Source organism: Peromyscus maniculatus, chromosome 23 (genome assembly GCF_049852395.1).
Source record: "Peromyscus maniculatus bairdii isolate BWxNUB_F1_BW_parent chromosome 23, HU_Pman_BW_mat_3.1, whole genome shotgun sequence".
In the NCBI taxonomy this organism is placed as follows: Eukaryota; Metazoa; Chordata; class Mammalia; order Rodentia; family Cricetidae; genus Peromyscus; species Peromyscus maniculatus.
Genome location: NC_134874.1, coordinates 36,172,096 through 36,188,500, shown reverse-complemented (window position 1 = coordinate 36,188,500; position 16,405 = coordinate 36,172,096). Strand labels below are relative to the sequence as shown.

General features: G+C 38.8%; 1 protein-coding gene across 1 annotated transcript in view; it reads left to right on the top strand.

Annotated features, from left to right (window-relative positions):
* LOC143270610 (vomeronasal type-2 receptor 116-like) overlaps positions 1-16,405 on the top strand; it is a 56,193-nt gene that overhangs the window by 5,045 nt on the left and 34,743 nt on the right. The window contains exons 2-3 of the mRNA XM_076561137.1: positions 2,734-2,884; positions 3,275-3,453. Coding sequence (XP_076417252.1) covers positions 2,879-2,884; positions 3,275-3,453 — 185 coding nt within the window. The 5' untranslated portion in view covers positions 2,734-2,878. The remainder of the gene's footprint in view (positions 1-2,733; positions 2,885-3,274; positions 3,454-16,405) is intronic.

The window sequence follows — 16,405 nt, the reverse complement described above, 5'->3', positions numbered from 1 at the left end:
TAATGGGGGCTCATTGTTTTTTATAGATTAAGAAGGGGGGACACATTGGAGCCCATTTTTAGGTTTTCTAGTGGCTTTACCTAGCAGGTATGTGTGGTGGTATTGTGTTCCCCAAAATATTGTGTACCTTAATAAACTTATCTGGGGTCAGAGAACATAAAAGCCACTAGATACTTAGGATAGGCAGTGATAGCACACGCCTTTAATCCTAGCATTTCAGAGGTAGAATTTCTCTGGATCTCTGAGTTCAAGGCCACATTGGAAACAACCAAGCATAGTGACACATGCCTTTAGTCCCAGAGAGCAAGCCTTTAATCCCAGGGAGTGATGGTAGAAGGCAGAAAGATATATAAGGCATGAGGATCAGGAACTAGAGGCATTTGGCCTGCTTAAGCATTTGGCCTGCTTAAGCATTTGGCTGGTTAAGCTTCAGGCTTTTAAGCAGCAATTCAGCTGAGAGCCATTGGGATGAGGACACAGAAGCTTCCAGTCTGAGGAAACAAGACCAGCTGAGAAGTTGACCAAGTGAGGCAGGCTGTGGCTTGTTCTGTCTCTCTGATCATCCAGATATGTTTATTAAGATACAAAATATTTTAGGGAACACAATACCACCACAGGACTGCATAGAGATTGGACCATGGGCCTGAGTGCAGGTGTCTGAGATGGTCTGCACTTGTCTGTGTGGGGGCAGAGGGGAAACCTTTTGCTCCACGCCTTGGCATTCCTTGATATACCCTAGGGCAGAGATAGTCGACTATCTTGCATTTCTCTCTGTTTCTTCCTCTCTATCCTAACTAATATTTCCTGCTGCTCCTACTCAAGAGTACTCAGGAGGAAATGAGGCAGTGAGGGATGGTTTTTCACAGAGGGGCACTATTAGGAGGGGCACTATTATTAATGGTTTTGTTGGTGTGGATGTGGCCTTAGTGGAGGAAGTGTGTCACTGTAGAGGCAGGCTTTGAGTTCTCATGTATGCTCAAGATGAGTGAATCAGATCACTTCATGTTGTTTCCAAGTCAATATGTAGGGACTTTCAGCTCCGGCTCTAGCACCATGTCTGCCTGCCTGTTGCCTTGCTTTTTACCATGATGATAAAGAAGTAAACCTCTGAACTGTAAGAGAGCCACAAAATTTAATTGTTTTCCTTTATAAGAGTAATAGAAACCCTAAGTAAAACAGAGAAAAAAGTTAATATTACAGAGTTAGCAGGGAAAATAACATAAAAATTCCTCAGTCAGTTAAAAATAGAGAATTCACTGTATACACTAAGTGGGTAATTCCACCATCATACATATGAAAACAACACATGACATGTGCTGGTCAAGAACACATCTCCATTCATGTTTACTGAAGCATAATTTAGAGTGCACACAATTAGAAATGACTTGATTGTCCTTCAACACATGAATACAAGATATTGCATTATTTGATTTTTTTAATGCAGAGAAACATTTTTCTTTTGGTTTTGAGATTGTAATATAATCATGCCTGCTCTCACCTCCCTTTCCTCCCTTCATATTTTCCCATACAGCTCTCCATGGGCTCCTTGATTATCAGAAGTTGTATCATTAGTAACTATTATTACATACATCATATATATATATATGTGTGTGTGTGTGTGTGTGTGTGTGTGTGTGTGTGTGTGTGTGTGTGTGTGTGTGTATTCCTACATACATATAAGTAGCAATCAACCTTTCAAGAAAGGCAATCCTATTATTTTGAACATATAGATGAATGCAGAGATTATGTTCAGGAACATGAGCTAGACACAAAAAACCAAATGCTGTCTGACCTCATTCAAAACTGGATCCTAAAGTCAATCCCCTGACCTAAGTTTGAATGGTGACTGTGAGAGGCTGAATATCAGGGTGTTGAGGAATTGCTTGTCAAAGGACACATTTCAGTGTCAAAAGAGGGGTAATTTAAAGAAATACTTCAAGCTGTGTGCAGAAGAGCTAATAATAATAATAATAATAATATACAGTGTTGAATTGAAAAGTAATTTGTGTATATTTTAAGGACTCCAGTAATCAAAATTTTGTAAGGTTATACATAAGAGACATCCATCCATTTATTTATTTATTGAATATAATTACTTGATTTCTCCTTCCATTTATGTACTCCAAATTTTCCAGTGTAGTCCTCATTGCCCCTTGAAAATCCATGACCTGTTTTTTCATAAATTGTTGCTATCTAAGTAACTTATATACATATATAAAAATTTGATTTGTGTTATACGATATAATAATTATCTGTAATATAGAACAAAATCATGAAATTATATCAACTGTATTTCTGATGCATAGTATTACAGGAGAGAGGGAAGAGGTGTAGAAATTAAGCATGATTCTATTTCATTGTGAATTTTTACAAAATATATATAGAGAGGGGAAAGGAGGTACCAGAGTGCACTAATAGCAGAACACAGATTACTGTTTTGGAACCTTAATATTTTGAATATTTGAGGTGGGAAATGATCTTCTGGACTTTTCTGGACATCCTTACTCCTTTCTTCATCTTCATAATTATTTCTACAAGGAGGAGAGAACAGACCAGGGAGTCAAGATTGATACAAGTTCACTGTACTTTTGAATGGCAGACACTAGAAACTGACATCACCACTTCACTCTCTTGTGAAATCATTGTATGGAATATTACAAGTGCATGCTTTGTTGCGGCTAGCTATGGCTTTTTCTCAGTGTTTATGATTTTTATCTGTGTCTTCCAAAACAGCAATCTAAATCAAACCATCTGGATTGATGACCCACAATTCTGTCTCAGGCTGTGGTGCTCTTGAAAAGTCACTGTGGACAATTATGAAATCATAGAGGTGGGGGAAGAAAGAAAGAAACAAACATGTTTTCCACCAGCATAGAGGATGCAGGTGAAGAGCCCCAGGACTAAGATCCCCAGAGCATATATGCATGAGAGGGAAATAGAAGCAAGAAAAAGCCAGCAAATTCAGGGCCACTCTAGTTACAGTTGGGGAGAAGCTCAGCACTCTGACTTACCCTCAGTTGTCTGGACTTTGCTACTGTCTGTGCCCTTGTCTTTCATGAGAACAATAGATTATGTGCAGCCTGAGAACCTGATGCAACATCAGGAACAGCTGTAGCATACAGAGTCTCCTATGACACTGTTGAGGTCTGAGCCTGTTCCATGACCTAAGCCAATCATCTCCTCCACAGCTCAGTCTAGTTGCAGGACATTGTCTCTGTGTGGAGCAGACCCTGACATGTCCCTTTCTTTGCTTTGTCTCTTCCTACTCCTGCAGTCTTTGTTTACATTAGGTGAAATGAATCATCAGAGATGCTTTGATTACTGGAAGCCCAGCACCTACATGAAGACTGACATCATCCTAGGTGGATTTGTCCCCATTTACATCACAATGGAAGGATTCTACAATAGCCATATATTTTTTGATACCAAACCAGATATATTTGATAAATTTCTGTAAGTATTTGTGTGACTGTGCTAAGGGTATTCTGGCTACATGACAGTGTATGCTCCTCTGTGCACATGTAATTCCTTTGAGTATAATGAACTGTATACACAGAAATGTGAAACTCATTTGCAAACTTTCCTCCTTCATTATGCATCTTACAGACCTTTGCTTTCCTTTTGTTTATTTTTTAGTCAGGTAGAGATCAAAGAGGGAAAACAATTTTTGTGTCTGTCCATTCTGTGAGTCCACAGACAGTCTTATATTGTTTTCACACATTGACTCTAACCTGACAAGGGGAGGCTCCACCCTGTTCTCATATTTTTGAGAATCTAAATGACTCCTGTAGGAATGTCTCTTTCTTTCTACAGACCTGGATATTTTCTGCTAAAACCCCATGTCCTTAGTACATGGTTTAGCATCTCCTCTCCCTCAGGTTCTTGCATTGGTCTCTTTAAAATATCTCAGAGTTTGGACACTGTGGTCATGTTTATTACTTATTAATTCCTTATTGATATTTTAATGCAGTGTTTTGAAATCACATCCTTCATGCCTGATAGTCTGTCTTCTGCTTAGTCAGTTCTCCTGGGGTCACTTTCCCCTGTGTTTTTATTGGAGGTTTTGTGTTTTTCATTTCCAACATTTCTATCTGTTCTCCCCCCTGGAAGAATCTCAGTTTCCATTTAGGATTTGACTTTCTTGGTACTGAGTCTTTGATATATATGTATATGTACAATTACTGTTGTCCTTGTCCCTCAGCCTTTGTTTTCCTGTACAGTGTTGCATCTTGTCTCAATGCCCAGTTGGTTTTGCTTGCTTGTTTCTATGTTCTTTTAGGACATCATCTTTTTGCCTTTTGAACTACTCATCTGGCACTTGGTCTCTCTCAGTATCTTTGAGTTCATTTGTTGGTTTCTTATGATATTGTGGAGGATTTGTTTGGCCTTGCTTTTCCATATTTCCTACTTTTATCTACTGTTGCTATTGTTGGTACCTTTGTTCATTTAAACATTAATTCTAGATTAAGATTGTCCTCTGCTGAGAAGTATCTTCTTGAAGGTCCAATCCATGCACTGCTCTGTGAACAGGAAACAGTCTTCCAGACCTGTAGTCCTGGTAGTTGTGGTATTATGGAGTATGTGAAAAGAAAAATGCCAACATACATGCCTAATTTATTTAGCACTTAAAGTTCTCTTAGGAATGCTTTTACAGGATGGAAAGACTGTATGTAGTTCAGTATCATGCTACAGCAGGAGGCAGATTGAGTCCCAAGGCCAGGAGAAAGAGAGAGTCCATCCTCAGGGATAGGCAGTAGAGAGGAAAGCTGGAACTGTTAACTGACAGGAGCTTCTTTCAGGAGCCTGTTTGATCTGTCATAGGTGGATTCAAGTCACGACTTCCTGAAGCTTACATTAATTTTTTTAAATTTACTTTCAGAGATAAAAGTTTTAAATATATTGTCATGAACACTGTCTGTAATCGGTGCTTAAGTCCTCATTGTATAAAAGAACAAAACCAGTGTTTGTGTACAGGTGGGGTAGACTTGTACTTTATAGACTTAGTAAAAACTTGGGGACCCAAAGGATGGTGCTCAGTTACAAACATGAATACTTTTTCTTCTGGCCAAGTTTTATACTCTCTCTTTCTCTCTCTCTCTCTCTCTCTCTCTCTCTCTCTATATATATATATATATATATATATATATATATATGTGTGTGTGTGTACATATACATATATATGTCATATGTATATGACATGGATATTTTCAGCACAGTCAGCCAGCAGCACTTTTAAGTCTATGTTTAGTAAACTATGAAAGAAAATTAAAAATTTTGGCCTGTGACGATAATAATAGTAGCCAGTGTTTTGCCAAGCCTAGATTAATAGCTTATTAGAACTCCACTAACTACTAACATAAAACTCTGAAGCTTAGAAATCTTTAAGTCTTATTTTCACATAGCATAAATCACTTCCTCAGACCTTTCCAACTTGTGTGTACATAATATATCCCTTCCTAAGACCCTCAAACTTATATAAACTTTAATCCTTTTTTTCTATCCAATCATTTACCAGAAGACATATATGGCTGGTTAATAGGAAGAATGATTGAAAAGCAAGTTCCTTTAATAAATGAATAGTAAACAGTTTTTTCTTTTTTGCTGAATAATAGCATGATAGCTTCAGTTTGGTTTTCATTTAAACCTAGTTTGTGAGGATATCTTTTTCAGTATGAAGCCTGTCAGCAAGATGACCCTGTCTTGAGTCTGCCTTCTTCAGCAGATGACCTATTATTTAAAAATAAACAACACATAATTTTCACATATTATGTGGACTGATCATGCAGCTGTAGCCTTGTTGGGAGGTGCTGTGGATATTGCTATATGTAAATAAATCTGATTGGCCAATAGCCAGACAGGAAGTATAGGCAGGACTAACAGGAAAATTGAGCTAGGAGCAAGGAGAAGGGAGACTGCCTGGAGCTGCCGCCAGGACAAGCAAGATGTAAGGTACCAATAAGCCGAGCCATGTGGCAAAGTATAAATTAATAGAAAAGGGCTAAATATAAGAGTGAGAGCTAAACAATGATAGGCCTGAGCTAATGGCCAAGCAGTTTAAATAATGTAAGAGTCTGTGTCTTTATTTTACAAGTGGGTTCTGGGACTGGTGGGACTTGGGAGCTGGAGAGAAACTCTCCAGCTACAGGGAGGAGCTGGGTAGGTCTGCTTGCTTCTGCTAAACTTATAAAACAACAACTTGTTAGAAATCAGAGAGAAAAATTTGAGCAGGAAGTATATCAAAACTACCCCTGTATCAGTTAAAATGACAGAGACTTACCTGATACCTAAGCATCCATCTGGAATTCTCCATGGTGGTCTCTATGACTCTGTTGGGAGCAGGGCTGTCATTTCTTGGATGTGACACACAAGACACTATTAAGACGTTGGTTGCCACACAGGGGAGCATCTACCTTCAAACACCAGACTCCTGAGGTCTGAGAGATGTTTCTGTGAAGGAGGAACTAGGGAAAACTGTCCTACCTTGGCTGGGCAGAGTAGGGCATCTAACTCAATAGTGTCCACATTTTGGCACGGACCTGGTGGTGGGTAAATTGTGTGCCAGGTATGAGCCCAGTTGTCCACATTAGCACAACTGAGGAAAGGTCAAGGTGGAGTATGTTCTTCCACCATATTTGTGAATAGTCTTAGAAGCTGATTCTAGAAGCTAGTATTTTTGTGTATCAGGGGAAGCTTTTTTGTTAAATAGTCTACATTCCATATTCAGCAGATCTCTCTGAGCAGTGTGTGGGACATCATTTAATTAATTAACTATACCTGATTTTAAACAAACTTTACTTATTTTCAGTTACTTGCTTCGTGCTTGTCCTTGATAGCATGTACAGAAGGCTATGGCTTGCCCCTCTGTAAATGAATTACATTTAAACTCAGCATTACCAAAACCACAGTTTGGAGCACAGTAAAAAGTTTGATTATTTATAAAGTAACTGACTGTTGCTTAGATTCTAATGGCTCCCTTGGGGGAGGAGGTGAGATGGCACAGCATCATCGGCACAGAAACCAAGAGTCCATTGAAGGCAAATAACAAACTCTCTTATTCAATAACAGGGAAGCCCTTATATACCCTCCTCCCAGTGCCTAGTCTGTGTGGTCATCCCTCATTGGCTGGGCATGATCAGGAACTTAGACAAGGACTGTTGCTAGGTCCTAGGCAGACTCTGCATGATCAGGAACTCTGACAGTAGTCAGAACCTCTGACAGTGACCAGGAACTCTGATAGCTCCTGTTGCTAGGCCCTCATGCAGACTCCAGGTTTGCTCCAGGTTGGAAGTACATTGTGTGCATGCCTTGGCTACTGGTCTGAGCCAATTTCCTCGGCCCTATGGGCCTATCTAACTACAACTGACCATTAACTTCCGTGTCTTATCTTCTACAGTTTATACCAAGTTCATAGTTTGTATAAGATTAGAATTTTATAGTTTTATCCCTGTCAATCTGAGCCTTAAAATTTTTAGTTAAAGATTTATTTGAAGATCCTTTAGCATCAAAGTAAAACCTTAAACCATAAATACAGTCCACATTGTACAGTTTAGCTTCTTTGTCAAAAATCAGATGTTCATATTCAAGTGGATTAATGTCAGGTCTTCAGTTTGATTCTGTTGGTCCACAGATCATTTTTATGCCAATACAAAGCTGTTTTTATGACTAAAGCTGTAGTCAAACTTGAGATCAGGGATGGTGGTGCCTCCAGAGGTTGCTTTACTGTAGAGGTTTGTTTTATCTATCTTAGGTTTTTGTTTTTCCATATGAAGTTGAGTATCGTACTTTCCAGGTATGGGAAAAATTGTGTTGGGATTTTGATGGAGACTGCATTCAATCAGTAGACTGCTTTTGGTAAGATTGTCCTTTTAACTATGTTAATCCTACCTATCAATGAGAGTGGGAGAATTTTCCATTTTCTGATATTGCCTTCAGTTTCTTTCTTCAAAGACTTGAACTTTTTGTCATATAGATCTTTCACTTGCTTAGTTAGAGTTACCCCATGGTATTTTATATTATTTGTGACTATGGTAAAAGGTGATATTTCTCTGATTTCTTTTTCAGCCCATTTATCATTTGTATGTAGGAGAGCTAAATTTTTATTGAATTAATCTTGTATCCTGCCACATTAATGAAAGTGTTTATCAGCTGCAGAAGTTCCCTGGTAGAATTTTGGGCGTCACTTATGTATACTATCATATCGTCTACAAATAGAGAAAGTTTGACTTCTTCCTTTCCAATTTATATTACTTTGATCTCCTTTTTTGTCTTATTACTCTGGCTAGAACTTCAAGTGCTATATTGATTAGATATTGAGAGAGTAGACAGCCTTCTTGTTCTCATTTTAGTGAAATTGCTTTGAGTTTCTCTCCATTTAATTTGATGTTGGCTGTTGGCTTGCTGTAAATTGTCTTTTTATGTTTATGTATGTTCCTTGTATTACTGATCTCTCCCAGACCTTTACCATGATGGGGTGTTGGATTTTGTCAAAGGCCTTTTCAACATCTAATGAGATGATCATGTAGGTTTTTTTCTTTCAGTTTTTTTATATGGTGTATTACATTGACAGATTTTTATGTGTTGAACCATCTTTGCATCTCTGAGATAAAGCCTACTTGATCATGGTGGATAATTTTTTGATGTGTTCGATTTGGCAATATTTTATTGAGTATTTTTGCATCAATGTTCATGAGGGAGATTGATCTGTAACTCTCTTTCTTTGTTGCATCTTTGTGTGGCTTGGGAATCAGAGTAACTATAGCCTCATAAAAGGAGTTTTATAATATTCCGTATGTTTCTATTGTGTGGAACAATTTGAAGAGTATTGGTATTAAATGTTCTTTGAAAATCTGGTAGAATTCTGCATTGAAGCCATCTGGTCATGTGCTTTATTTTTGGTTGGGAGACTTTTAATGACTGTTTCTATTTCCTGAGGGGTTAGTGGTCTATTTAAATTGTTTTTCTCATCTTGGTTTGACTTTGGTATGTGGTACCTAATTAGGAAATTGTCCATTTCTTTTAAATTTTCTAATTTTGTGGAATACAGGTGTTTGAAGTATGACCTGAGGATTCTCTGTATTTCCTTGTTGTCTGTTGTTATGTCTCTCTTTTCATTTCTGATTTTATTAATTTAGATGCTCTCTCTCTGTCTTTGGTTAGCTTGGATAAGGGTTTGTCTATCTTGTTGATTTTCTCAAAGAACCAACTCTTTCCTTCATTGATTCTTTGATTTGTTTTCTTTGTTTCCATTTTAATGATTTCAACTCTCAATTTGATTATTTCCTGGCATCCATTCCTCCTTGTTTCTTTGCTTCTTTTTTTTAGAGCTGTTAAAGTGTGCTGTTATGTCACTAGTGTGAAATTCCCCAACTTCTTTATGTGGGCATTTAGTGCTATGAATTTTCCTCTTAGCACTGATTTCATAGTGTCCCACAAGATTGGGTATGTAGTACATTCATTTTCATTGAATTCTAGGAAGTCTTTAATATCTTTCTTTATTTCTTTCTTGACCCAGTGGTGATTCAGTTGGGCATTATTCAGTTTCCATGAGATTGTAGGCTTTCTGTAATTTTTGTTGTTAAAATCTAACTTTAAGCCATGGTGGTCCAATTGAATGCATGAGGTTATTCCATTTTTTTGTATCTGTTGAGATTTGCTCTGTGACTGAGTATCTGGTTGATTTTAGAGAACGTTCCACGGGGTGCTGAAAAGAATGTATATTGTTTGTTGTTAAGGTAGAATGTTCTGTAGATATCACTTAAGGCCATTTGAGTCATAACATCTGTTAGGTCCCTTATTTCTCTGTTAAGTTTTGATCTGACAGATCTGTCCAGTGGTGACAGTGGGGTGTTGAAGTCTCCCACTATTAATGAATGGGGTTTGATGTGTGATTTAAGCTTTAGTAATGTTTCTTTTACATATGTGAGTGCCTTTGTATTTGGGGCATAAGTGTTCAGAATTTAGACTTCATATTGTTGGATCTTTCCTGTGATGAATATGTAGTGTCCTTCCTGATTAATTTTAGTCTGAAATCTATTTTATTAGATGTTAGGATAGCTACACCAGCTTGCTTCATATGTCCATTTGATTGGAAAGCCTTTTCTCAGTCTTTTACTCTGAGATAGTGGCTATCTTTGAAATTGAGGTGTGTGCAGCAGAAGGATAGTTTCTGATTTTGTATCCATTCTGTTAGCCTATGTCCTTTTATAGGAGAATTGAGTCCATTGATATTAAGGGATGTTAATAACCAGTGATTTTTTTGGTTGTAGTGTGTGTTTATTTCCCTTCTTTTGCGGTTATCTGTTGTTTGTGGTTTTGAGTGTACATTTGACTTCCTTAGCTTGGAGTTTTCCTTCTAGTGCTTTCTGTAGGGCTGGGTTTGTGGATAGGTATTATTTAAATCTGGTTTTGTCTTGTAATATCTTGTTCAGTCTGTCTATGGTGATTGAAAGTTTTGCTGGGTATATTAACCTAGGCTAGCATTCATAGTCTCTTATTGTCTGCATTACATCTGTCCAGGATCTTTTGGCTTTCAAAGTCTCCATTGAGGAGTCAGATGTTATTCTGATTGGTCTGCCTTTTTAAATCACTTGAATGAGAAAGGAGAAACTTTGGTGCTCTTAATATTCTTTCTTTATTCTTTATGTTTAGTGGTTTAATTATTATGTGGTTAGAAGACTTTTTTTTGGTTCTAGTCTATTTGGTGTTCTATAAACTTCTTGTATCTTCATAGGTATTTCCTTCTTTATGTTGGGAAATATCTTTCATGATTTTGTTGAATATATTGTCTGTGCCTTTGAGTTGGTATTCTTCTCCTTCTTCTATCCCTATTATTCATATGTTTAGCCTTTTCATGGTATCCAAGATTTCCTGGATATTTTGTGTTATGACTCTTTTGGCTTTACTGTTTTCTTTTACCAATGAATCCATTTCCTCTGCTGTATCTTCTATACCAACGATTCTCTCTTCTATCTCTTGTATTCTGTTGGTTATGCTTGCATCTGTGTTTCCTGTTTGTTTAATCAGATTTTTTATTTCCAGCATTTTCTCTGTTTATGTCTTCTTCATTGTTTCTATTTAAAATTTCAGGTCTTGAACTGTTTCCTTCACATGTTTATTTGCTTTTTCATTGTTTTCTTGGCTTTCTTTAAGGGATTTATTGATTTCTTCATTTCTCTTTCCCTCAGTTTCTTTAAGAAAAAATTTCATTTCCTCTTTAAAGGCCTCTAGCATCTTTATTTAGTTATTTTTAAGGTTACCTTCTTCTACATTGTGATATTCAGATCTTGCTGTTGCAGGCAGGCTAGGTGTTGGTGATGCCAGATTTCTCTTTATGCTGTTGTATGTATTTTTGCACTGACATCTACTCATTTCTTCCTCCAATAGTTGCAAGAGGTGCTTGTGTCTGATCTATCTGATCTTGGTCCACTCTGTGCTTGCTGTGTCTGTGTCTCAGGGGGCCCTTCTGGGTCCAATCTTAGCTCTTGCTCTAATTGAAGCTGGCAGATTCTGTATGTCAGGGAACTGCTCTTGGTCCAGTCCAAGGTAGCTGATTCTGAGACTCAGGGAGCCTCTCTTGGTCTTATTAGAACTCTTGGTCCAGTCAGAGCTGGCAGATTCTGTGTCTCAGGAAGCATCTTTTGGTCCAATATGAGCTAGCAGATTGTATGTCTCAGGAAGCTACTGGTATCACAGGGTGATGCTATTGGGGTAGGGCATGGGTCTTGTAGATTGCTGGGTCCTGTGGGGAGTTTTGGTGGTGGTGCCTGACACCGGAATCTTACCTCCTGGCCAGCAACTCTTTCTGCAATGAGAGCTGGCATATTTCCATGTGTCAGGAAGTTACTGGTGTTGTAGGTAGATGGTTATTGTGGTAAGGCATGGGTCCTGTAGAATGCAGAGTCTGATGGGGGTTTTTGGTGGAGGAGCTTGCCCACAGGAGTTTTTTCTACTGGCTGGCAACTTGGGCAGTGTTGGGTGGGGGTTCTCATAGACAGGCTGTGTCCTAGGGCCTGGATCCTTGAGGCAGTTCTCTTTGGGTGGGAGAAGAGTTACTCACCTCTTGGTCTAATGAGAGCTGGTAGATTCCTTATCTCTGGAAGTTACTGGGGTCACACGCAGATGGGTATTGGGTAGGGCATTGGTCTTGTAGATTGCAGGGTCCAGTGGGAGATTTTAGCAGGGGAGTCTACCCACAGCACTTTTTCTTGCTGGCCAGCAACTAGGACAGAGTTGGTTTGGGGTTCTTGGAGACTGTCTGTGTCCCAGGGCCTGGGTCCTAGAGGCAGGACTGTCTAGATGGGAGAAGAGTCCCTCACCTCTTGGTCCAATGAGAGCTGGTAGATTCATCAAACATTTGCTGTTAAGTTTTGTTTTCCACAAACAGTAATTGAATGAAAGTCACATATACAGTGTGCTGTGTCACATGGGTCTTCCAGAACAAGAGTTAAATTACAGTTACACAGAAGCATGATGTAGATTTTATCTCTCAATCCTTTTTTTAAAATAAATTTTACCATAACTTTTTGTTACAGATTTTACAGATTTTTCAACCACATTCAATGAATTTACAAACCCTGAGATAGAGAAAGTTTACAGACTTTTCTTACAAACATAAAGATAAACTTTATACTTTAGTAAAAGCTTTAGGGATGTAAGAGAGGGAAGCCGATTAGCATCCCTGACCTGTATCAGGAATAACTTACTTTTTAGCTGTTTTTTAAACACACAGCATTGTTTTCTGTTCTATTCTGCTTTCTCTACTTCTCTTGTCACAGGTTGAGGTGGCTCACCTAACACAGAACAGATTTGAACGAAAGCCTTAAACAGAATGCTCAGGTCTGGAGGGAGAGAACTAAAACCCAACCCCACAGACACTTTATTTATAGAACACAAAAGCATGAAACAATTTTAATATTATAATATTATCCATATCCCAAATATATGTGAATGTTTGTAAAACTGTATCTAGTGGTGAGAGAAGGGACTGGAGCAAGCAGAGAAGAAGGAAGGCTCTGAGATAACACAAGAGCAGGGAGCTAAGACCCAGAGACAAGAGATTTTTGAGATAGGAGGGAGGGAGGGAGGGAGAGAGAGAGAGGGAGATAGAGAGAGAATTTAGTTTGGGATCATATGCTTATGATAACAGAAATTGTTACAGTCTGTGGGCATGGGAAGTCCAGTGTGCCATCTATGGTCACTGAGCTGTCCTGAAGCCAAGTCATGTTCAATAAGACAACTAGGATTAATGGAATCTCCAAGTCTGAGAAGGAAAAGAGATTGGAGAAGGCACATGAGGAGTATGCAGAGCAAGATCCGGGTGTAAGGAGGGAACACACTAGGAGGGAGAGCAAGGATGGGAGAGAGAAGGGTAAGTGTCCCGGTGACAAGAATTTCAACCATGATGTCTCCAAGTGACCTAGAGATTTGTCAAAAGGAAATGTCTGAAATAACAAAGGAGCAGCATCCCTTTCTATGTGACTGACACACAGGCTACACACACTCTAGACAACTCATTCACACATCAACATGGAGTGGCCTCAAGACTGCGTCTCAAACATTCTCACTTCATCTAAAACCAGAGAAGTTGGGATAACAGGAAACAGAGATCCCAATGTCTTATCAACAAGCATTGATTTAACTCTAGATAAAACAAACAACCCAATTTAAAACACATGGCACTGAAATGAGAGTGCAGAAAACATGGAATACAAATGCCTGAGAAAGATTTTAAAGGTGTTCAATCTCCTTAGCAACCAGTGAAATAAACATTGAAGCTTCTTTGATATTTTGTCTTACCCAAGAACGCAAATTACAACAAATGCTGGCCCTTATGTCGGTTAAGGGGACCACAGACTGCTGTAGGCCCTATGTAAATTAGTGTGGAGGCTTTCTAAAAGTGTGGAAAGAGATCTACAATATCATCTATGTTTATCAATCCTGAGTATATACATAAAGGCCTACACATCCTACTAAAGAAATTCTTGATCATCCATGTTCATTCTTGCTATATTCACTGTAGCCACGAAGTGAAAGCAGCATAGATGTCCCTCTACTGATGTATGGATATTGAAACTGTAGTACATGTACACCAACTGATTTTATCCAGCTGAAAACACAAATAGAATTATAAAATTTACTTGTAATGGATGCAGCTGGAATTACCACTCTGAATAGGGTAACCCAAACACAATAATACAAAGCTAAATGCTCTCTCTCATAAGCAGATGATAATTTTGAATCTTGAGTTATCTCTACTTACTGGTGTACCCATGTAAATCAGGGAACTAGTAAGGTGCAATAGAAAAGGGATTTCACTAGCAGAGGAATGGAGCACATGTGGTATGAACAGGGGAATGGAAATACTGGAACAGGAAGGGTAGGCTGTGAGTTCTGGGAGTGCAGATAAGCAGAGGGAGTGTGTGAAGGATTAACAGTAAGACCTTGGAGAAAACTACATGGGAATGTACTAATATTGAATCATCCTAAAATACATACATAAATAATTTAAATATCATTATTCTATAGCTGCAGAATAGTGCTTCTCCTAGATACCGTGGGCCATCAAACAAAAATCCCATCGCTAGGTATGTTTCAAGTTGTTTGTCAATGCTGTCAATACACACCCAAACATTACAAGCTATTTCTGTTGTTCGTGGTTACCCTCCAGAATTTGCTGGTGTTTGCATACTTGAGTTATAGGACTTGGAGAAATCAAGCTGGTGCTTACATGGAAACTTTATTCCTACCTGCTAGCATCCACAGAGCTGAAAAGTTTTATGCACATTAATAAAAAGAAAACATAATCAACTGTCTAACACACCAGTGACACCCGAAACCTACAACTATGACTGGCAGGGAAAGCTATGCACACTGGTGGCATATCTTTATAGTGGCATGAATATTACAAGGGTAACTCATAATATTCTTATCATATTTAAGTCCAGTTCCATTAGACAGATCTCATGCCTCACTCCCTTAACTGACCTAAGAAACTCTGGCTAGTCATGCCATTAATCCAAAATGAGAACTACTATAATTATTATGCTAAACAGACAAATATTGTACCTGCCTCCTCAGTTCTTACCTTTATATGGGCAGTTCAATGAATACTTCTTTCATATCTTTTCAGAGAAGCTTCATTTTCCAATAGCTGTTGGTTACTACATAGACCTATAAGTGGTCACCAACCAGATAATAAGAGACTGTGCTCAGCTCTACATGGGGCATGTTTCATGCAGTCTTTACAAAATCTCAGAGACTACGTCAGATTATGGGTAGACTTTTCTAAGAGTAAAAAGTAGTGCATGATTTGGGGTGAAATTATTCCTTACATCACATGGTCATGGCACACAGGAACCTACTGCACAGGACCTGCAGGAAAAGACCCCCCAAACACATTAATGGGATAGAGGATCATGAATACTTTTCTGCCTGATGAGCCTTTGGCATTTAGCAGCTTCTGGGAATGAGAAATACAGTTTTCTTTAGGGTGTAAACACTGAGAGGATTCCCATACTGCAGCAGAAGGCCTTACTGCAATGTATATGTTGGTAATGCAGAGTGGACTCTCTGGGGAATTACAGAGAATGCACTTGAATTTGGGTGGAGAAAGTGTCAGGAAGAATAAGGGAGGAATATGTGGTAATGGGGGTGGTGCAGATTTGATAAAAACATATGCTATGCATATAAGGTATTCTCAAGTAATTTAAGTATACAAACTCTGCTAAATGGGGTGGAGAAAATTTTAATCAAGTATAAAAATAAAGAAAAGAAGATGAGGACTAGCAGAAAGGAATCCCCTGTCCTTAGTAATTGCAGACTGCCGGCTGAACATATAGAGGGAGGTCAGCTGACAGTGTGGACTCTTGTCTTTTCTTTGGCTTATGTTGTTCTTGAGTCTTTATTAGATAAGAGTATGATGTCCACCAGCCTGTGCTCATAGGCACCATTTTCCCAACTGGTATATCAGAGCTATGTAGCCACTTTGAGCTGTGAATTCTGGGTACTGGCTCTATTCTCTCACTCTTTGGGGCCAACCCCAACCATACTGCTCTGGTTACTGTTTAGCTGGAGGATGTCTCCTTGGTGACTTGAGACCGGGAAGCCACCATATCATGAGAACATTACAGGCAATGACACTTGAAAACCTGTTCAGTATTAATCACCAGGTGAGAGGGCAGCTGTGTGACTCTCAGACTGACAACAGGATGTCACAGTCTTGTCCTTCACTGCAATGACCAACAGGTTTGCAATTCTGTATTTTTTACTGACCTCGTAGTTTCAGCGGTTTCATTCAAATCCCAGGATAACTCTGTGGGGAGAAGCTTGGTTTGTGATTGCCCTGGACTGGGCTCTCTTTCTTATGTCCTTCCTGGAATAGCTTGCCTGCTGCCTAATCCCTTTGGTC